A 23,595-nucleotide genomic window follows, 5' to 3' on the forward strand; every position below is an offset into this window, starting at 1 on the left:
AATACCCCCAGATATTATCTGATCCTCAGCTGCTGTTACTCAAGTAGCTGCTGATTTTATAAACTTTACTTTCTTGGATTTCAAAACCTAAACATCCGAGCTGACCACCGCTAAAGGTATGTAGAGAATCATTATGATAGTGCCAGTATAGCACTGGCTTTAAGTTATATATGAAAATCCTGGTGTTTGGTTCCCTTTAAGGCATTTTTATTGTAATAGAAGGCGCTTTGCTCTTCATACAGCTGAAGAGCGCTACAATCATGAGTGTTTGCAGGCAATAGTAGAAGAATGGTGAAGATTCCTTGCAATCTTGCAGCTACAATTCAGCAAATGGAGTTGGGGAATTGGTCAGGATTAATGATGCAGATACGTGTCAATCACGCAATACCATCAGGGGAGTGTCTGATTATCTGTAAATTTATTCTGCAGCATGGGAACAACCGCAAATGTACAGACAATATCATTGGGAAGAACTACCTTCAGCATAAAGAAAAACAAGGAATCCTGTAAGTGATTATATGCCCCCCCCCAGACAGAAGGATTTGCACAAGCCCATATCTCCAGAAAAATGATGGTTAGTTCTCCAAGCCGTTTGGAACAACTTCCCTGTCGAATTTCTTCAAAAATCGATTGCGTACAAATGTAACTAAAAGAATTGATGCTGTTTGATGGCAAAAGATGGTCACACCAAATATTCATTTGATTTAGACTTTTTTTGTTCCTTCACTTTGCATTTTGTTAATTGACAATAAACTATTTCATTCCTATTTTTTTTTAAGCATTCTTACTTTGCAGCATTGTGTCCACAACTATCTAAAATGTTTGCATAGTATTGTATCTATCTACTGCAAAAAAAAAAAAATCAACGGTGAATGAGAACAGGGAGTGTGGAGGAGAGTGACCAGCACCCCCGTTCTTGGACTGCAGGGAAATAGATATTATCATGGCGTTGGCTGTTACTAACAACATGGAGCAGGCTGTGGCCCCACCAGGCCCCCTGTTCTCGGACTGCAAGGAATTAGATATGATCAGGAGGCAGGCTGTTACTAGACACCAGAAGAAGGCCATGCCCCACCAAGCCCCCTGTTCATGGACTGCAGGGAAGTAGATATGATGAGGGGGCTGGCTGTTACTAGACACCAGGAGCAGGCCATGCCCCACCCTGCCTCCCATTCTCAGACTGCAGGGAAATAGATATGATCAGGAGGCAGGCTGTTACTAGACACCAGCAGAAGGCCATGCCCCACCAAGCCCCCTGTTTGCGGATTGCAGGGAAGTAGATATGATAAGGGGGCTGGCTGTTAATAGACACCAGGAGCATGCTATGCCCCACCACACCCCCTGTTCTCGGACTGCAGGGAAGCAGATATTATCAGGGGTCTTTCTGTGACTAGACACCAAGAGCAGGCCATGCCCCAGCATGCCCCCTGTTCTTGGACTGCAGGGAAATAGATATGATGAGGGGGCTGGCTGTTACTAGACACCAGGAGCAGACCATGCCCCATCTGCCCACTATTCTTGGACTGCAGGGAAATAGATATGATGAGGGGGCTGGCTGTTACTAGACACCAGGAGCAAGCTATGCCCCACCATGCCCCCTGTTCTCGGACTGCAGGGAAATAGATTTGATCAAGACAGAAGCAGGCTGTTACTAGACACCAGAAGAAGCCATGTCCTACCAAGCACCCTGTTCACAGACTGCAGGGAAGTAGATATGATGACGGGGCTGGCTGTTACTAGACATAAGGAGCATGCCATGCCCCACCATGCCCGCCCCCTGTTCTCGGAGTGCAGAGAAGTAGAGATTATTACGGGGCTGGCTGTTACTAGACACCAGGAGCAGGCCATGCCCCACCATGCCTCCTACTGCGGGAAATAGATATGATCAGGGGGGCTAGCAGTTACTAGACACCAAGAGCAGGCCATGCGCCACCATGCCCCCTGTTCTCGGACTGCAGGGAAATAGATATGATCAAGAGGCAGGCTGTTACTAGACGACACCAGAAGAAGGCCATGGCCTACCAAGCCCCCTGTTTGCGGACTGCAGGGAAGTAAATATGATGAGGGGGCTGGCTGTTACTAGACACCAGGAGCATGCCATGCCCCACCATGCCCCCTGTTCTTGGACTGCAGGGAAGTAGAGATTATTACAGGGCTGGCTGTTACTAGACACCAGGAGCAGGCGATGCCCCACCATGGCTCCTGCTCTCGGACTGCAGGGAAATAGATATGATCAGGGGGCTGGCTATTACTAGACACCAGGAGCAGGCCATACTCCCTGATGTTTGATGTAACTTCCCAGAAGGGAGGGGGAGCACTAAGGAGCAGTTCCAGCATTACAACAAAGTGCAGGTACTGTGAGACTGGGAAAAAACACTATGGATATCACCTTTATAGCTTATGAAGGCATGGCCATTAGAAGATTTTTCCATCTTCCCTGAGTACACCTTTAAATCGACATATTGTAAGAGGTTATCTAGACAAAACATCAAAGTATACTGGAGGGTCAAGTCCTGCATTTTACTTAAAACAAATTTATCTTTGGATCTCTTTGTTAAGTTTGCAATAGAAAAAAAACATTAAATTGATCATTCATTAAGTTTTTAGCACCAACAATATTATACTGTGGATATGTTTAGATACACTTGGATTGAAATAGCACCGAAAAAACCCTCCAAGTATCTTCTAAAAATTAATTTGATATTGCTAAAACGTCCCGCAGTAATGCTACATCTCTTTGTGATAGCAGAAATTATTTTTCGGTTTCTACGAACAAAAATCAGTAGCCTTCTTGTTCTTCTCAACCTAACACAAACAAAAATGGCTCCAAGAAAAAAATCGGATATTATATAACTGTGGTTTAAAATACAATATTGGGCAATTAATTTGTTCTACTTTGTTATCTACAGCCATGGACAATAGTCATTATTTGCCAACATTAATGTCCCTAGATAGTGAGTTGATAAAAGTGATGTATATGTGGGACTAAATAAAGCAGCATGTCAATGCCACATGTGAAAAGGGAGAAATATAAACAGTTAATTGTACAAAGAGTACAAAACTAACAAATGTCAGCGATGAGCAGGAAAAAACACAGAATAAGTATTTCAAAATAAGTAGTACTACTGGGAGCTAAAAAATTAGAGACGATGACAAATACTCGGGTAGGAAAAGTATGCAGTTGGCAAAAATAAGGGACCGAATTCTCCCGATTAGCGTCAGTGGCCTTGACAGGTCCGGCAACACATCTGTCTGAAGTATGGCCGGCTGCAGAACTTAAACTTGAACACCAGGGGGCAGTAGGCCACTTTGTTGACATCTTTACATTCTGTAGAGAGCAAAAGGAAAGAACGTTAGAGACAGGAAACAACTGGAGATGCACACGGTGGAAGAAGGAAAAATATATATCGGAAGTAGAGGGCGCAAGTTTGAAGTCGTGGGAGGAATAAAGGACAGAGGCACATATATGGGGGAACAGTGAAAACGAGAACAGGCAACAAAGATGCAAGATATTATTAGAACAAATAAGACATTTAGAAAAAGCAAGACACTAACCATCTGGACTGTCAGAAGGTCCAGCCTCACATTTAATTTCACACTGCTGCATCGCAGGGGGGCGCACAGACTCAATGCATTCCACAGAGGGCTGTCCTGTGTGGCTCACACACTGTACTGAACGCCTCTGCTGGCCAAGTCCACACTGTGCTGAACACTGGGGAAAAATGGATTAAAGAAATCGCAAACTGTACTTTCTGTCTTTAGAAGAACTTTAATTTCAGTATGTTCTGATTGTTTAATCCATACCTCATCCCATTCACCTGTCACCCAGCGGGGAGGGGGACAGCGTTGCATTGTACACCTCACGCTAGATGAAGGCTTCTCCTGAGCTTGGCATTGGGACGGTGGTAGCGTGTTCTCAGTATCTCCTGACTTACAAAGGACAACTCTGTGCCTATACCCAGGGCCACAGCTTGGCGTACACTGCAAGAAAAGAAGTGTTCATCAGATAACTGTTTATTTGCTCTTCTTTTCATAACCTAGCCTAAGGGTTCCGTCACCCATAGCGATGCACCAACGATCCCACCAGTGATCCGACCGGGCAGGGATCGTTGGTGCGTTGCTACATGGTCGCTGGTGAGCTGTCAATCAGGCAGATCTCACCAGCGACCAGCCACCAGCCACTTGTGTAACGATACTGCGCTTGGTAACCAGGGTAAATATCGGGTAACTAAGCAAAGCGCTTTGCTTGGTTACTTGATATTTACCCTGGTTACCAGAATACACCGCTTACAGGCTGCCAGCGCTGGCTCCCTGTATACGTAGCTAGGGTACACATTGGGTTACTAAGCAAAGCGCTTTGCTTAGTTACCTGATAACCTGGTTACCAGTGTACGCTGCTTACACAGAGTCAGTGCTCGTTGGTTTCGCGCAGCAAACACGCCAATGAGTGATGCACAGCGGGACACCAAAGAGCAAAAAAAGGTCCTGATTGTTTTGTAATGATCAGCGACCTCGCAGCAGGGGCCCGCTTGCTGCTATGTTTCACACACAGCAACATCGCTGGTGAGGTCGCTGATACGTCACAAAACCTGTGACGTTTCAGCGATCTCGCTAGCGATGTCGCTGTGTGTGACAGGGCTTAATGTAAGGTAGGCATTAAACTTAGTACATTAACTAAAAACCATCCTTGCCAAGTTCATTGTCCTCTGTGCTGTCAAAGGCCTACACTTTTCAAGGGGACACAATCTTTTTGGTCTAAGGGCTACATTGCCATATTATATATATATATATATATATATATATATATATATATATATATATATATATATAATGTTATTGCTGGACTCTGCTTTGCTGTTGTTCACATGTATGTATGTATGTATGTATGTATGTATGTATGTATGTATGTATGTATATATATATATAATATATATATATATATATAATATATATATATATATTATATATATATATATATATAATATATATACAGTTAGGTCCAGAAATATTTGGACAGTGACACAAGATTTGTTATTTTAGCTGTTTACAAAAACATGTTCAGAAATACAATTATATATATAATATGGGCTGAAAGTGCACACTCCCAGCTGCAATATGAGAGTTTTCACATCCAAATCGGAGAAAGGGTTTAGGAATCATAGCTCTGTAATGCATAGCCTCCTCTTTTTCAAGGGACCAAAAGTAATTGGACAAGGGACTCTAAGGGCTGCAATTAACTCTGAAGGCGTCTCCCTCGTTAACCTGTAATCAATGAAGTAGTTAAAAGGTCTGGGGTTGATTACAGGTGTGTGGTTTTGCATTTGGAAGCTGTTGCTGTGACCAGACAACATGCGGTCTAAGGAACTCTCAATTGAGGTGAAGCAGAACATCCTGAGGCTGAAAAAAAAAGAAAAAATCCATCAGAGAGATAGCAGACATGCTTGGAGTAGCAAAATCAACAGTCGGGTACATTCTGAGGAAAAAGGAATTGACTGGTGAGCTTGGGAACTCAAAAAGGCCTGGGATAACAACAGTGGTGGATGATCGCCGCATACTTTCTTTGGTGAAGAAGAACCCGTTCACAACATCAACTGAAGTCCAGAACACTCTCAGTGAAGTAGGTGTATCTGTCTCTAAGTCAACAGTAAAGAGAAGACTCCATGAAAGTAAATACAAAGGGTTCACATCTAGATGCAAACCATTCATCAATTCCAAAAATAGACAGGCCAGAGTTAAATTTGCTGAAAAACACCTCATGAAGCCAGCTCAGTTCTGGAAAAGTATTCTATGGACAGATGAGACAAAGATCACCCTGTACCAGAATGATAGGAAGAAAAAAGTTTGAAGAAGAAAGGGAACGGCACATGATCCAAGGCACACCACATCCTCTGTAAAACATGGTGGAGGCAACGTGATGGCATGGGCATGCATGGCTTTCAATGGCACTGGGTCACTTGTGTTTATTGATGACATAACAGCAGACAAGAGTAGCCGGATGAATTCAGAAGTGTACCGGGATATACTTTCAGCCCAGATTCAGCCAAATGCCGCAAAGTTGATCGGACGGCGCTTCATAGTACAGATGGACAATGACCCCAAGCATACAGCCAAAGCTACCCAGGAGTTCATGAGTGCAAAAAAGTGGACCATTCTGAAATGGCCAAGTCAATCACCAGATCTTAACCCAATTGAGCATGCATTTCACTTGCTCAAATCCAGACTTAAGACGGAAAGACCCACAAACAAGCAAGACCTGAAGGCTGCGGCTGTAAAGGCCTGGCAAAGCATTAAGAAGGAGGAAACCCAGCGTTTGGTGATGTCCATGGGTTCCAGACTTAAGGCAGTGATTGCCTCCAAAGGATTCGCAACAAAATATTGAAAAAAAAAATATTTTGTTTGGGTTTGGTTTATTTGTCCAATTACTTTTGACCTCCTAAAATGTGGAGTGTTTGTAAAGAAATGTGTACAATTCCTACAATTTCTATCAGATATTTTTGTTCAAACCTTCAAATTAAACGTTACAATCTGCACTTGAATTCTGTTGTAGAGATTTCATTTCAAATCCAATGTGGTGGCATGCAGAGCCCAACTCGCGAAAATTGTGTCACTGTCCAAATATTTCTGGACCTAACTGTATATATATATATATATATATATATACATACATGTGAGCAACGGCAAAGCAGAGTCCAGCAATAACGTGAGCAATCCAGGATGCTGTTAAAAAATGTTTCTTTTTATTCATAGATCCATTAAAATACAGTGGTCCAAGCAATTCAGAACAGCATTATCGCAGGAAAGTAGCGCAGATAAGACTACGCATTTCAGCGGTAAAATCCGCCTTCTTCACGGTCCAGAATGTTGGACATATATATATATATACTTATATATATAAGTCCAACATTCTGGACCGTGAAGAAGGCGGATTTTACCGCTGAAACGCGTAGTCTTATCTGCGCTACTTTCCTGCGATAATGCTGTTCTGAATTGCTTGGACCACTGTATTTTAATGGATCTATGAATAAAAAGAAAGAAACATTTTTTAACAGCATCCTGGATTGCTCACGTTATTGCTGGACTCTGCTTTGCCGTTGCTCACATGTATGTATATATATATATATATATATATATATATAAATATATATATATATCTATCTATATATATAATTGCCTTATTCTGTCTGTCTGTCTGTCTGTCTGTCTTGCTCCAAAATTGTGTCCCGGGACATGTCCTTACGGTGACAAACAGCGGATTGGCTGCTGGCCTCGCCATGTCCCCGCCCCCCTGCACGGATTGGCCGCTCGCCTCGCCTTGGCTCCTCCCCCCTTACGGATTGGCCGCTCGCCTCGCCTCGGGTCCGCCCCCTCGCACGGATTGGCCATGTCGTTACGGTGACAAACAGCGGATTGGCCGCTGGGCTCGCCATGGCCCCGCCCCCCCGCACGGATTGGCCGTTCGGCTTCACGGATTCGCCATGGCCCCGCCCCCCGCACGGATTGGGCGCTCGCCTTGGCTCCTCCCCCCCGCACGGATTGGCCGATCGCCCAGGCTCCACCCCCCACACGAGGTGAGCGCATCCAGGTCTTGCGGCGGAACGCACACACACACACACACACACATCGCATCCACACACTCACAACATCCCGTGATATCGCTTGCTTCTCGGCAGCGATACTGTGTAGTGATCTCCCAGGACCTGCCGGAGGATCACATGGCCGGAAGCATGTGGTATCTCCGGATGTTGTGATTGTGTCAGCGCGTATATGCGATCGGATGTGTGTGAGTGTATGCGATCGGATGTGTGTGAGTGTATGCGATCGGGTGTGAGTGTGTGTGTGTGAGTGTATGCGATCGGATGGATGTGTCTGAGTGTGTGTGTGTGAGTGTATGTGATCGGATCTGTGTCGGCAGAGGAGCACGGCGTGCAGCACAGCTGCTGGGACCGCCCACCGGTGGGCACAGGGAGAAGTGAGGTGTGTGTGTGAGTGTATGCGATCAGATGTGTGCATGTTTAATGTCTGATGTGTGACTGTGGAGCACGATGGGGAGTGCGCAGCATGGGGGATGGAGCACGATGGGGGGTGCGCAGCATGGGGGATGGAGCACGATGGGGGGCGCGCAGCATGGGGGATGGAGCACGATGGGGGGTGCGCAGCATGGGGGATGGAGCACGATGGGGGGTGCGCAGCATGGGGGATGGAGCACGATGGGGAGTGCGCAGCATGGGAGATGGAGCACGTATGGGAGTGCGCAGCATAGGGGATGGAGCACGATGGGGAGTGCGCAGCATGGGGGATGGAGCACGATGGTGGGTGCGCAGCATGGGGGATGGAGCACGATGGGGAGTGCGCAGCATGGGAGATGGAGCACGTTTGGGAATGCGCAGCATAGGGGATGGAGCACAATGGGGAGTGCGCAGCATGGGAGATGGAGCACGATGGGGAGTGCGCAGCATAGAAGATGGAGCACGATGGGGAGTGCGCAGTATGGGGGATGGAGCATGATGGGGGGTGCGCAGCATGGGGGATGGAGCACGATGGGGAGTGCGCAGCATGGGGGATGGAGCACGATTGGGAGTGCGCAGCATGGGGGATGGAGCACGATGGGGGGTACGCAGCATGGGGGATGGAGCACGATGGGGGGTGCGCAGCATGGGGGATGGAGCACGATGGGGAGTGCGCAGCATGGGAGATGGAGCACGTTTGGGAATGCGCAGCATAGGGGATGGAGCACGATGGGGAGTGCGCAGCATGGGGGATGGAGCACGATGGGGGGTGCGCAGCATGGGGGATGGAGCACGATGGGGAGTGCGCAGCATGGGAGATGGAGGACGTTTGGGAGTGCGCAGAATAGAGGATGGAGCACGATGGGGAGTGCGCAGCATGGGGGATGGAGCACGATGGGGAGTGCGCAGCATAGGGGATGGAGCACGATGGGAAGTGCGCAGCATGGGGGATGGAGCACGATGGGGGGTGCGCAGCATGGGGGATGGAGCACGATGGGGAGTGCGCAGCATGGGGGATGGAGCACGATGGGGAGTGCGCAGCATGGGCGATGGAGCACGATGGGGGGTGAGCAGCATGGGGGATGGAGCATGATGGGGAGTGCGCAGCATGAGGATGGAGCACGATGGGGAGTGCGCAGCATGGGGGATAGAGCACGATGGGGGGTGCGCAGCATGGGGGATGGCGCACGATGGGGAGTGTGCAGCATGGGGATGGAGCACGATGGGGAGTGCGCAGCATGGGGATAGAGCACGATGGGGGGTGCGCAGCATGGGGGATGGAGCACGATGGGGAGTGCGCAGCATGGGAGATGGAGCACGTTTGGGAGTGCGCAGCATAGGGGATGGAGCACGATGGGGAGTGCGCCGCATGGGGGATGGAGCATGATGGGGGGTGCGCAGCATGGGGGATGGAGCACAATGGGGAGTGCGCAGCATGGGAGATGGAGCACGTTTGAGAGTGCGCAGCATAGGGGATGGAGCACGATGGGGAGTGCGCAGCATGGGGGATGGAGCACGATGGGGAGTGCGCAGCATAGGGGATGGAGCACGATGGGGAGTGTGCAGCATGGGGGATGGAGCACGATGGGGGGTGCGCAGCATGGGGGATGGAGCACGATGGGGAGTGCGCAACATGGGGGATGGAGCACGATGGGGAGTGCGCAGCATGGGGGATGGAGCACGATGGGGGGTGCGCAGCATGGGGGATGGAGCATGATGGGGAGTGCGCAGCATGGGGATGGAGCACGATGGGGAGTGCGCAGCATGGGGGATAGAGCACGATGGGGGGTGCGCAGCATGGGGGATGTTAGCACGATGGGGAGTGCGCAGCATGGGAGATGGAGCACGTTTGGGAGTGTGCAGCATAGGGGATGGAGCACGATGGGGAGTGCGCAGCATGGGGGATAGAGCACGATAGGGGGTGCGCCGCATGGGGGATGGAGCATGATGGGGGGTGCGCAGCATGGGGGATGGAGCACGATGGGGAGTGCGCAGCATGGGAGATGGAGCACGTTTGGGAGTGCGCAGCATAGGGGATGGAGCACGATGGGGAGTGCGCAGCATGGGGGATGGAGCACGATGGGGAGTGCGCAGCATAGGGGAAGGAGCACGATGGGGAGTGTGCAGCATGGGGGATGGAGCACGATGGGGGGTGCGCAGCTTGGGGGATGGAGCACGATGGGGAGTGCGCAACATGGGGGATGGAGCACGATGGGGAGTGCGCAGCATGGGGGATGGAGCACGATGGGGGGTGCGCAGCATGGGGGATGGAGCACGATGGGGAGTGCGCAGCATGGGGATGGAGCACGATGGGGAGTGCGCAGCATGGGGGATAGAGCACGATGGGGGGTGCGCAGCATGGGGGATGTTAGCACGATGGGGAGTGCGCAGCATGGGAGATGGAGCACGTTTGGGAGTGCGCAGCATAGGGGATGGAGCACGATGTGGAGTGCGCAGCATGGGGGATGGAGCACGATGGAGAGTGCGCAGCATAGGGGATGGAGCATGATGGGGAGTGCGCAGCATGGGGGATGGAGCACGATGGGGGGTGCGCAGCATGGGGGATGGAGCACGATGGGGAGTGCGCAGCATGGGGGATGGAGCACGATGGGGAGTGCGCAGCATGGGGGATGGAGCACGATGGGGAGTGCGCAGCATGGGGGATGGAGCACGATGGGGAGTGCGCAACATGGGGGATGGAGCACGATGGGGAGTGCGCAGCATGGGGGATGGAGCACGATGGGGGGTGCGCAGCATGGGGGATGGAGCATGATGGGGAGTGCGCAGCATGGGGATGGAGCACGATGGGGAGTGCGCAGCATGGGGGATAGAGCACGATGGGGGGTGCGCAGCATGGGGGATGTTAGTACGATGGGGAGTGCGCAGCATGGGAGATGGAGCACGTTTGGGAGTGTGCAGCATAGGGGATGGAGCACGATGGGGAGTGCGCAGCATGGGGGATAGAGCACGATAGGGGGTGCGCCGCATGGGGGATGGAGCATGATGGGGGGTGCGCAGCATGGGGGATGGAGCACGATGGGGAGTGCGCAGCATGGGAGATGGAGCACGTTTGGGAGTGCGCAGCATAGGGGATGGAGCACGATGGGGAGTGCGCAGCATGGGGGATGGAGCACGATGGGGAGTGCGCAGCATAGGGGATGGAGCACGATGGGGAGTGTGCAGCATGGGGGATGGAGCACGATGGGGGGTGCGCAGCTTGGGGGATGGAGCACGATGGGGAGTGCGCAACATGGGGGATGGAGCACGATGGGGAGTGCGCAGCATGGGGGATGGAGCACGATGGGGGGTGCGCAGCATGGGGGATGGAGCACGATGGGGAGTGCGCAGCATGGGGATGGAGCACGATGGGGAGTGCGCAGCATGGGGGATAGAGCACGATGGGGGGTGCGCAGCATGAGGGATGTTAGCACGATGGGGAGTGCGCAGCATGGGAGATGGAGCACGTTTGGGAGTGCGCAGCATAGGGGATGGAGCACGATGTGGAGTGCGCAGCATGGGGGATGGAGCACGATGGAGAGTGCGCAGCATAGGGGATGGAGCATGATGGGGAGTGCGCAGCATGGGGGATGGAGCACGATGGGGGGTGCGCAGCATGGGGGATGGAGCACGATGGGGAGTGCGCAGCATGGGGGATGGAGCACGATGGGGAGTGCGCAGCATGGGGGATGGAGCACGATGGGGGGTGCGCAGCATGGGGGATGGAGCACGATGGGAAGTGCGCAGCATGGGGATGGAGCACGATGGGGAGTGCGCAGCATGGGGATGGAGCACGATGGGGAGTGCGCAGCATGGGGATGGAGCACGATGGGGAGTGCGCAGCATGGGGATGGAGCACGATGGGGGGTGCGCAGCATGGGCGATAGAGCACGATGGGGGGTGCGCAGCATGGGGGATAGAGCACGATGGGGAATGCGCAGCATGGGGGATGGAGCACGATGGGGAATGCGCAGCATGGGGGATGGAGCACGATGGGGAATGCGCAGCATGGGGGATGGAGCACAATGGGGAGTGGGGATGGAGCACGATGGGGGGTGCGCAGCATTGGGGATGGAGCATGATGGGGGGTGCGCAGCATGGGGGATGGAGCACGATGGGGGGTGCACATCTCCCCCCAAAACACACACACACACACACACACACTGCCACACACGCACTGCACAACACACCACACACACACTGGGAACCACAAACACTGCCCTACACAGACACCCACACACACAACGCCGCACACACACAACACCCAACACACAAACACCGCGGCACACACAAATATACGCACATATCGCACAACACACACATTGCACAAAACATACCTCCCCCCAAAACACACACACACCCACACAAACCGCGCAACACACATACACAATGATACAGACACACAGCGCTCTACAAACAACGCAACACACAAACAACACCGCTCTCACCCCCCGCCATACCCAGACAACACCCAGAACATGTACAGCACCCTACACAAAGACCTGCTAACTACAGACAACAACATCTATATATATATATAACAAAAATCACACATTAACTACACAATACGTAAATTCTAGAATACCCAATGCGTAGAATCGGGCCACCTTCTAGTATATATATATATATATATATATATATATGTTACATGTGAACAACGGCAAAGCAGAGTCCAGCAATAACATATATACAGTTAGGTCCAGAAATATTTGGACAGTGACACAAGTTTTGTTATTTTAGCTGTTTACAAAAACATGTTCAGAAATACAATTATATATATAATATGGGCTGAAAGTGCACACTCCCAGCTGCAATACGAGAGTTTTCACATCCAAATCGAAGAAAGGGTTTAGGAATCATAGCTCTGTAATGCATAGCCTCCTCTTTTTCAAGGGACCAAAAGTAATTGGACAAGGGACTCTAAGGGCTGCAATTAACTCTGAAGGCGTCTCCCTCGTTAACCTGTAATCAATGAAGTAGTTAAAAGGTCTGGGGTTGATTACAGGTGTGTGGTTTTGCATTTGGAAGCTGTTGCTGTGACCAGACAACATGCGGTCTAAGGAACTCTCAATTGAGGTGAAGCAGAACATCCTGAGGCTGAAAAAAAAAGAAAAAATCCATCAGAGAGATAGCAGACACGCTTGGAGTAGCAAAATCAACAGTCGGGTACATTCTGAGAAAAAAGGAATTGACTGGTGAGCTTGGGAACTCAAAAAGGCCTGGGCGTCCACGGATGACAACAGTGGTGGATGATCGCCGCATACTTTCTTTGGTGAAGAAGAACCCGTTCACAACATCAACTGAAGTCCAGAACACTCTCAGTGAAGTAGGTGTATCTGTCTCTAAGTCAACAGTAAAGAGAAGACTCCATGAAAGTAAATACAAAGGGTTCACATCTAGATGCAAACCATTCATCAATTCCAAAAATAGACAGGCCAGAGTTAAATTTGCTGAAAAACACCTCATGAAGCCAGCTCAGTTCTGGAAAAGTATTCTATGGACAGATGAGACCAAGATCAACCTGTACCAGAATGATGGGAAGAAAAAAGTTTGGAGAAGAAAGGGAACGGCACATGATCCAAGGCACACCACATCCTCTGTAAAACATGGTGGAGGCAACGTGAGGGCATGGGCATGCATGGCTTTCAATGGCACTGGGTCACTTGTGTTTATTGATGACATAACAGCAGACAAGAGTAGCCGGATGAATTCTGAAGTGTACCGGGATATACTTTCAGCCCAGATTCAGCCAAATGCCGCAAAGTTGATCGGACGGCGCTTCATAGTACAGATGGACAATGACCCCAAGTATACAGCCAAAGCTACCCAGGAGTTCATGAGTGCAAAAAAGTGGAACATTCTGCAATGGCCAAGTCAATCACCAGATCTTAACCCAATTGAGCATGCATTTCACTTGCTCAAATCCAGACTTAAGACGGAAAGACCCACAAACAAGCAAGACCTGAAGGCTGCGGCTGTAAAGGCCTGGCAAAGCATTAAGAAGGAGGAAACCCAGCGTTTGGTGATGTCCATGGGTTCCAGACTTAAGGCAGTGATTGCCTCCAAAGGATTCGCAACAAAATATTGAAAATAAAAATATTTTGTTTGGGTTTGGTTTATTTGTCCAATTACTTTTGACCTCCTAAAATGTGGAGTGTTTGTAAAGAAATGTGTACAATTCCTACAATTTCTATCAGATTTTTTTTTCAAACCTTCAAATTAAACGTTACAATCTGCACTTGAATTCTGTTGTAGAGATTTCATTTCAAATCCAATGTGGTGGCATGCAGAGCCCAACTCGCGAAAATTGTGTCACTGTCCAAATATTTCTGGACCTAACTGTATATATATATATATATATATATATATATATATATATATATATATATATATATATATATACATACATGTGAGCAACGGCAAAGCAGAGTCCAGCAATAACGTGAGCAATCCAGGATGCTGTTAAAAAATGTTTCTTTTTATTCATAGATCCATTAAAATACAGTGGTCCAAGCAATTCAGAACAGCATTATCGCAGGAAAGTAGCGCAGATAAGACTACGCATTTTCATATATATTATTGAGGTTTAATTGTGGGCAATGGGTTTGCTACAAATATCAACACATAAATATCTAGTAGGTGCTGACTAAGATACTATTAGGAGAATAGAGGTCTGCTTCTCTCCAGTTCACAATCCGATTCAGCTTTCTCCATGGTAGTTTATGAGAAAAGTAGACACAGTTGAGTGTTTCCATTCTCCTATAATCTACAATGGTTATGGCAGGACTCATACATGGTCAATTCTTGACTTCACTACTCCTCACCTAGAAGATGACATGACCACACAGTGAACCATTATTAGTTAGCCATCCCTATTGCCAGGGATGGACATACCTGTTTCCCAAAAAATATGACAGAGGCTTATATTCTTTTTTGCTTTGAAAAATGTGCTAGCGCTTATTTTCAGGGTGTGTCTTATATTTGCCTGCTATATTAGTGTCTGAGGATTGCACCACAATCCTCGTTATCTCTCCTGAGCTGAGAGTGACAGCTGCATAGTAATACACACTGTCACACTGAGATCAGGAGTGCCGCCTCCAATGATTGTGGTGAGGAGACGTCCGCTAATTAAGTGAATGCATAGTCACCCTCTTTCCCACCCAGAATCCTGCCCACCCCTCCGAACCCTGCACTCTCACTCTATGCCTCCTGTAAAGAATCACTACCCGAGGATTGCATCGGTGGCTCTCTTGATCTGAGAGTGACAGCTGCAATGTGCAAGCGCATGGCTTATTAAGTCAATGAATATTCAGCCTCCTCTCCTGTAATCCCACCCACCGGTTTGAACCATGCATGGGCCCCAACACTCTATGCCTTCTGTACCATATCACTTCATGGGGATCGCATCGGAATCCATGGTGGCTTTCCTGAGCTGAGAGTGACAACTGCAAAGACATACATGCTATCATCTCAGATCTGGAGTGCCACCGATGATTGCAATGTGCAAGTGCATGGCTAATTAAGCAAATGAATATTCAGCCTCCTCTCCCATAATCCTGCCCACTGCTCTGAGTTCTGCACACGGAGAAAAAGCTGTGGAAAAACAAGCGCATAGGGTCTTACCCCAATATGTGAGGGGTGGGGGTGGGGGAGTGAAACTACTCACCAGATGTAGTTGTGAGAAGCCACAACTACTGTAATCGCATGTATCACACAATCCAAGGCTGCAGCCACCAAAACGGTAGATAACAGAGAGCACAAGAGAGTGGTGTTTTAATGCCGCGCCAATAGATCACTTCAGATGATGTTCAGACCAGTGTTACTTTATTGTTTTCCAGGTCAACGCGTTTCTGGGGCATCTGCCCCCTTCATCAGGACCACCAAAGAAACAGATAACATCCAATCTGTCTAGTACAGACAATGTATACAATATATAGACACATTGACATCACAGGCACATCCCCTAAAGAAAAAAAAAAAAAAAAAAACGAGCGGGAAGGACTGCCACGTTGCATGGAATGACGTCAAACAACCACTTAACATAAAAAAAAAAAAAAAAAAAAAAAGTGGTTGTTTGACGTCATTCCATGCAACGTGGCAGTCCTTCCCGCTCGTTTTTTTTTTTTTTTTTTTCTTTAGGGGATGTGCCTGTGATGTCAATGTGTCTATATATTGTATACATTGTCTGTACTAGACAGATTGGATGTTATCTGTTTCTTTGGTGGTCCTGATGAAGGGGGCAGATGCCCCAGAAACGCGTTGACCTGGAAAACAATAAAGTAACACTGGTCTGAACATCATCTGAAGTGATCTATTGGCGCGGCATTAAAACACCACTCTCTTGTGCTCTCTGTTATCTGAGTTCTGCACAGACACCCGCACGCTGCCTGATGTATTACCGGTACTGCCAGCCTGAGGATAGCATTGTAATCATCAGTGACTCTTCTGAGCTGAGAGTGACAGCGTGTATGTCTATGAAGCTGTTACACTCAGCTGAGAAGAGTCGCCGATGATTGCAATGCATTCCTCAGGCTGGCATTACCAGTAATACAGCAGGTAGAGTGTGAGTGCCTGTGCAGGACTCAGAGCGGTGGGGGTATTAGTTGAGTGGAAGCTGAATAGTCATCTAATTTGCCATGCGCATGCTCACCGCAATCATCGGCGGCACTCCTGATCTGAGAGTGACAGTGTGTATGTCTATGCAGCTGTCACTCTCAACTCAGAAGAGCCACTGAGGAGTGAGTGGTAAGCAGGATACTGGGTGGTGAAAAGGGTGAATATTTATTCACTTAATTAGCTGGGGTTTAGAGCAACACAATCGGACAATAAAAGTTGTGCATCTTGAAATAGGGCTGCACAAGCCACATATGCACTACAGATCGAGCTATCAATCAAAGCGCCCAGGCATACTTACAGCTAAAGCTCACTGTGTACTGAGTGGTGACTGTAACTGCTCCAGTCACGCCTCTATGATTGAAAGACGGTGGCTACTGGGAGGTGTAAAGTTCATTTTCTCTTGGTATCCAGGCTTTCAATAAAGACAGTCAGGTTGCGTTGGAACATTATTAACATGCAGCTATATATTTGCAGGTTAATAGCATTTTAGACATGACAGATTCTTTTTAAAAATTGAAATATTCCTTTAAATTGTAAATACTATTATGAGGCCTCCACAAACATTGAAACATATTGAATATTTATAGAAAGTTATTTTGGTACCTCAGACCAGTCCAGGGCAACCCACTCTGGAGGGCATTCATTGGTGTTGCAGGGTTCCAGCATGGTGGGGCGAGGTATTGGGCAATTGCTATCATCCAGAGATTTCTCCTCTCCTGATGATACCCTCCTCTGACAAATCACACTCCGGGTACGTACACCAGAATTGCAGCTCCGACTACATTCAGTCCATGAACCTATTGCCCATCTACAATAGAAACAATTGTGATTATCACTGGTAAATAATTTGCACCATTAGACATGTCTCTGTTTACAACAAGCCACCACCACTATATGAATGAAGAATAAATTAAATAGCTGCCCTGGGTAAATTCTGAACATTTGCTGACCCCACAAGTCAGAGAGTTATTGGCAGATTGTGCTGAGTCTCTCTAACTCTACATTCCTGGTTACTAGAAACATAAACCATTGGTTTTTGCTGTTTGGTATGTGAGTGATTTGCCGGTGAGAAAAGGAGGGAAAATAATGGTGTCATGCCAAAAGATGAGCAAACTTGTTTGGCTTGTTTGGGTCGGGATCGGATTCACAATCACTTTTCTAAAAAATCGGCAAAGTTCGGCTTTGTTCGGTAGGTGTTCGCATTTAGGCGGGCTTTGCACACTATGACATCGCAGGTGCGATGTCGGTGGGGTCAAATTGAAAATGACGCACATCCGGCATCGCAGGCGACATCGTAGTGTGTAAAGCCTAGATGATACGATTAACGAGTGCAAAAGCGTCGTAATCGTATCATCGGTATAGCATCGGCGTAATCCATAATTACGCTGACGCGACGGTCCGATGTTGTTCCTCGCTCCTGCGGCAGCACACATCGCTGTGTGTGAAGCCGCAGGAGCGAGGAACATCTCCTACCGGCATCACCGCGGCTTCCGTAGGATATGCGGAAGGAAGGAGGTGGGCGGGATGTTTACATCCCGCTCATCTCCGCCCCTCTGCTCCTATTGGCCGCCTGCCGTGTGACGTTGCAGTGACGCCATACGACCCGCCCTTTAATAAGGAGGCGGGTCGCCGGCCAGAGCGACGTCCCAGGACAGGTGAGTCTATGTGAAGCTGCCGTAGCGATAATGTTCGCTACGGCAGCTATCACAAGGATTTTGCAGCTGCGACGGGGGCGGGGATTATCGCGCTATCGCGCTCGGCATCGCCTTGCGATGTCGCAGCGTGAAAAGTACCCCTTACACTATTGAACAAACCATCCACTTCTGCACTCATCACAGCCAAGTATTGGCATGGCTGTGATTGGCCAGGGAAATCACTGTAAAAAAAAAAAAAAGGAAGCAAAATAGTTAAAGCAGGATATCCTTACCAGTTTCCATGGGGCTGAAACACTACTTCCGGGTCTGCTCATTAACTATCATATATATTCACTGCTTCCCCTGCCCACTGGCTGTCCCGGTATCTGGAATTGGTTGCAGTCAGACCACGCCCTCACCCTGTGTGACAGAGTCTGTGATTGATTCTAATTACACATGCTGTCTGCATACCTATAGTGCAAAAAATAAATAGATTGGCATAGGGTCCCCCCAAAATTACGATGCCGAGCGCAGATACAGGTTGCAGAACCCCAGCCATGTGCTTATCTTGGCTATGTATCAAAATAAGAAGGACCCTATATGGCTTATTTTTAATCAAAAAAAATAGTATGCGGTACCCCTAATTTGGATACCATGCCATGATAAAGCCAACAGTTAGGGGCTGGTATTCTCAGGCTGGGGAGGCCCATGGTTATTGTGCCCCCCAGCCTAAAAATAGCAGCCAGCAGTCACCCAGAAATTTCTCATCCATTAGATGTGACAATCCCGGCACTTTACCCGACTCATCTCCATTGCCCTTGTGCAGTGGCAATCAGGGTAATATAAGGCGTTAGTGAGAGCTCATAGCTGCCACTATGCTCTAGATTAGTAATGAGAGTCGACTATGAGACCCCCCATTATTAATACTATAAGTGAAAATAAATAAACACAGGTACTGAAGAATTCCTTCTTTTGATATCAAATGCAAAAAAACCCCACCCTCTTGCGCCAACTTATTAACCCCAAACACTCAGTTTCGATGTAATCCACACGAGGTTCCACGATGATCCTGGGTCTGCTACATACTGAAGTCATAGAACATGACTGCACACTGTGGCTTCAGGCAGAGACTTACTGGCTGTGAGCGGTGATGTCACGCAGTTTATTTGCAGTCATAGCTGGAGGTTCCCATGGTACCCCACCTGTGACCGCAGGTAAACTGATCTCAGGTGACCTCATTGAACTCAGTGACCTCACCTCAGCTGAATTTTTTCAGTTCAATGAGACCTGCATCTCCTGTCAGAAAACTGCATGGTGCTAAAATTTATATACCAAATTTCTGCACCAATACTGCATCTCCTGGCAAAAGAAAGTATCAAAACACGATGCAGTTTTGATGCAATATTTTGCCAGGAGATGCAGATTTGGTGCTGAGAATTATACACAAAAATCCTGCACCAAATGTGCATCTTCTGGCAAAAAAACACATCTAAACTCGATGTGGTTTTGATACGATATTGATGCGTTTTTCTGCCAGGAGATGCAGATGTGGTGCCGGAATTTGGTGTATAAAATCAGCACCAAATCTGCATTACTTGGCAAAAAACATACAAAATTGGTTTTGACGCAGTTTTGGTGTGGTTTTCTGCCAAGAGATGCAAATTTTGTGCAAAAAAAATGGTGCAGACTTTTTTTTTTGTAAATTCTTTATTTAAGATGTTTCTTAATATTACAGAAATGAAATTGCAACAACAAATAAGCATAAACATGTATTTTTCAGATGAAAGGAAAGAGAAAAGGAAAGGAAAGAGGGAGAGATGGGGACGTGAGGTTGGTATAAAGTAAAGAGAGGACAAGGGGTTGGGAATGTAGAGGGCGTAGGGGAAGGGGAAAAAGGTGAGATTCCCACCTATTTCTAAGAAGGTGTCTGGTTACTAGGATTTATATATATGAAAGTATGAAAAGGCTTTGTTTTCAGAGGTGTGTATGAGCAACGTATTTGTTTTGCTTAACTGTCTATTCAGTTTCTGAGCTAATGTGTTATCTTTGGATGAGAAAATTTGTCAAGAGATTTTAGTTAGCTTTTGGTATCTGTCCCATTTGTCCCAAGATTCTAAAAGCTTCGCATTTTTCCTAGTGTAATGCAATCGGGCTTTTTCATGTATGCTTATAAGATTTGATTCATTGAACCACTCGGTTAGACTCGGTGCATCACCTTCTTTCCAGTGTCTGGCTATTAGAAGTTTTGCTGCATTTATGAGATGAGGTATTATTGAGAGTTTGTTTAGGTGTTCCTTTTGTGGATCTAGATTGAGGATAATAAAGTTTGGGTTGAAAGGGAGTTTGGTCTTGAGAGCATTTTCTATGTGAATTTTAATGGAATCCCAATATTTTGCTATTTTTGGGCAATGATACCAAATGTGTGAAAGAGTGCCAGTCATTTGATTACATCTCCAGCAGTGTGGCGACAAGGAGTTGTCAATTTTGTAGAGAATGTCTGGGGTTTTATACCACCGTGAGATAATTTTATAGTTGAGTTCTTGATATCTAGATGAGGTTGATAGGATGTGGGCGTTGTTGAAGATCATTTGAATTTCACTAGGGTTGAAGGTGGTGTTTAGTTCCATTTCCCATCTATTAATGTAAGAAGGTTTTTCCGAAGTGTTATATAGTAGCTTGTATATTTTTGAGATTAGCCTATTCTTCCCTTGAGCATGTAGTAGAAATTCTTGTTGGGGGGACGAGTTTGAAGGGGAAATATCTGGGATGTGATATGAAGCTAGGTCTCTCATGATGGCTAGGTCTTTATCTTTTAAATCTATTGGATTAAAGATGGATTTTAGCACTTGTATAGTTAATGGTTCATGGTTATGGATTATCTCTGACAGTTTATGTTGCAGAGATTTTTTGATGTCCTAATTTTGTTTTTTAGGAGTCTAAATTTTTGCGGGATTACATGTAAAATGGGGGTGGCTCTGCAAATGTTCGGAATTAGATCTAGTTTTTTATTAAATTTGTGCCAAAGCTTAAGTGTTACTTTGGTAAAAGGGTTCAGTATGTCTTTATATTTGAATCTGTTGTGAGGGGTTGGCCATAGAAAATGTGATAGGTCTCCTTTTAAGTTGCTGATTTCCAAGGTAGTCCACAGTTTTCTAGGGGGGTTTGTCCTCATCTCCATTAGTCTAGCTATGTGTGTGGCTAGCCAATAGCGTTCAAAATCTGGGAGTCCTGTACCTCCTTTAGATTTAGGAGCAGTCAGTATAGTGTACTTTAGTCTATGGCTCTTTTTAAGCCATATAAAATTTGAGATCATGTTTTTCAATTTGCTGAAGAAATGTTGTGGGATATCTGTAGGGATTACTTGTAGAAGATATAAGATTTTTGGCAGAATGATCATCTTGAATAAATTGGTTCTCCCAAACCACGAGATTGGTAAACTGCTCCAAGCGGAAATGTCGGCTTCTATTTTGTGAAAAAGTGGCTTGAGATTCAGATCGTATAGTTGAGACAAGGAGTTGCTAATTCTTACGCCTAGGTGGGTGATGGAATTGCTAATACTGAAAGGGGATGATTCTAATACATCTTTCCATATTTTGGGGGGAATGTTAATGTTTAATAAATGGGATTTTGAAAAATGTATTTTGAAGTTGGAGACTTCACTATATAACTTGAAATCTGCGGTAAGGGCCTTAATTGAATTTGAAGGGTTCGTTAAAATGAAAAGTATGTCATCTGCAAATGCCGCGGATTTGTATTCTATTTGGTTGCATTTCAGGTCTGAGATCTTGGGATTTTGTCTTATTTTCTGGAGAAAGGTTTCTATTGTTAGAATAAATAGAAGTGGTGAAAGGGGACAGCCCTGTCTGGTTCCATTTTTTATGTTAAAACTAGAGGAGAGTTCATTATTCATTTTTAGCTTTGCGGTTGGGGTGGTATAAAGTGCCAGGATTTTGTCAATGAATAAGGGTGGGAAGCCAAATTTTTTTAAAGTTTGTTCGATAAATAGCCAATTGACGCGGTCGAAAGCTTTTTCTGCATCTGAGGTGATGATTGCAGTTTCAATATTGTTATGTTTTGCATATTGAATGGCATTTAGTGTTTTAATTACATTTTCTTTTGCTTGTCTCTCTTTTGTAAATCCCACTTGTTCTAGGTTTATAAGATCAGGTATTATGTTTTGTATTCTTTTTGCTATGATTTTGGCATACAGTTTTACGTCATTGTTAATCAGCGAAATTGGTCTATAGCTTCCGCAAAGGGATGGATCTTTTCCTTCTTTTGGGATTAGAGTTATGTGAGCTGTTAGGGCTTCTTTATTGAATGGGTTATTCTTGTTTATATAGTTAAAATAGTTTGTCATATGTGGAACTAGTTCTGTTTTAAAAATTTTGTAGTACTCAATTGAAAAACCATCCGGGCCTGGACTTTTCCCTCCCGGAGTTGAGTTTATGGATGATTCTACTTCTTGGGAGGATATTCGGATCGTTAGATTTTGTGCTTGTTGGGTTGTGAGTTTAGGTAATTTCAGATCTTTTAGGAAAGTTTTTATGAGTTTTGTTTTCCCCTCTTGAGACTCTTGTGCTGTTGTGAGGTTGTATAAGTTGGAGTAGTATGAAGAGAAAATATTAGTAATGTCTTCAGTTTTGTGATGTACTTTGTCATTCGTATTTTTAATTTTTGTGATATATGTTGTATTTATTTGTTTTTTAATCATGTTTGCTAAATTACGTCCACTTTTGTTGGAGTAAAGGTAGGATCGAAACCTTGCATAGTTAAGGTATTTTTTTCTTTTTTGATTTAAAAGAGCTCTGAGCTCAGATCTTAGCTTGAATAAGTCCTTCTGTAATGAAGGGTTTTGATTTGTTTTATGTTGTCCTTCTAAGTTATTTATTTGGTCTAGAAGGGAAATTGTTGTTTTTTCTCTTTCTTTTTTGGTTCTAGTGCCGAGTTCTATTAAAGTACCTCGTAGAACTGCTTTGTGGGCTTCCCAAATGTTAGGGTCACATATGTTATTGAAGCAATTTTCTCTAAAGTAGTTTTGGATGGACGTTCTTATGTAGTCTTGAGAGGTTTTGTTTTTTATTAAACTATTGTTGAGTTTCCAATTGAGTGGGCATCTTCTGCCTTGTGAAAGCTTTATGTTTAAAAGTAGGGGGGCATGATCAGAAAGTAATATCATATCATAATGTATTTTTTCAACATTGCTTAGAAGTTGATGGGATATGAATAGATAATCTATTCTGGAGTATTTCTTATGGACTTGTGAGTAATAAGAGTAATCTTTGCTTGAGGGGTATGAGATCCTCCAGCTGTCGAACAGAAGTAATTCTGTGAGGGATTTT

General features: G+C 46.4%; 1 protein-coding gene across 1 annotated transcript in view; it reads right to left on the reverse strand.

Moving 5' to 3' along the window:
• Nucleotides 1-2,650: 2,650 nt before the first annotated feature.
• Nucleotides 2,651-23,595, reverse strand: part of ADAMTS10 (ADAM metallopeptidase with thrombospondin type 1 motif 10) — a 131,913-nt gene continuing 110,968 nt past the window's right edge. The window contains exons 20-23 of the mRNA XM_075343597.1: nt 17,223-17,427; nt 3,805-3,981; nt 3,556-3,712; nt 2,651-3,328 (exon numbers count right to left, since the gene is read on the reverse strand). Of these exons, the coding sequence (XP_075199712.1) occupies nt 3,219-3,328; nt 3,556-3,712; nt 3,805-3,981; nt 17,223-17,427 (649 nt within the window). The 3' untranslated portion in view covers nt 2,651-3,218. The remainder of the gene's footprint in view (nt 3,329-3,555; nt 3,713-3,804; nt 3,982-17,222; nt 17,428-23,595) is intronic.

Source organism: Anomaloglossus baeobatrachus, chromosome 1 (genome assembly GCF_048569485.1).
Source record: "Anomaloglossus baeobatrachus isolate aAnoBae1 chromosome 1, aAnoBae1.hap1, whole genome shotgun sequence".
NCBI classification, from domain to species: domain Eukaryota; kingdom Metazoa; phylum Chordata; class Amphibia; order Anura; family Aromobatidae; genus Anomaloglossus; species Anomaloglossus baeobatrachus.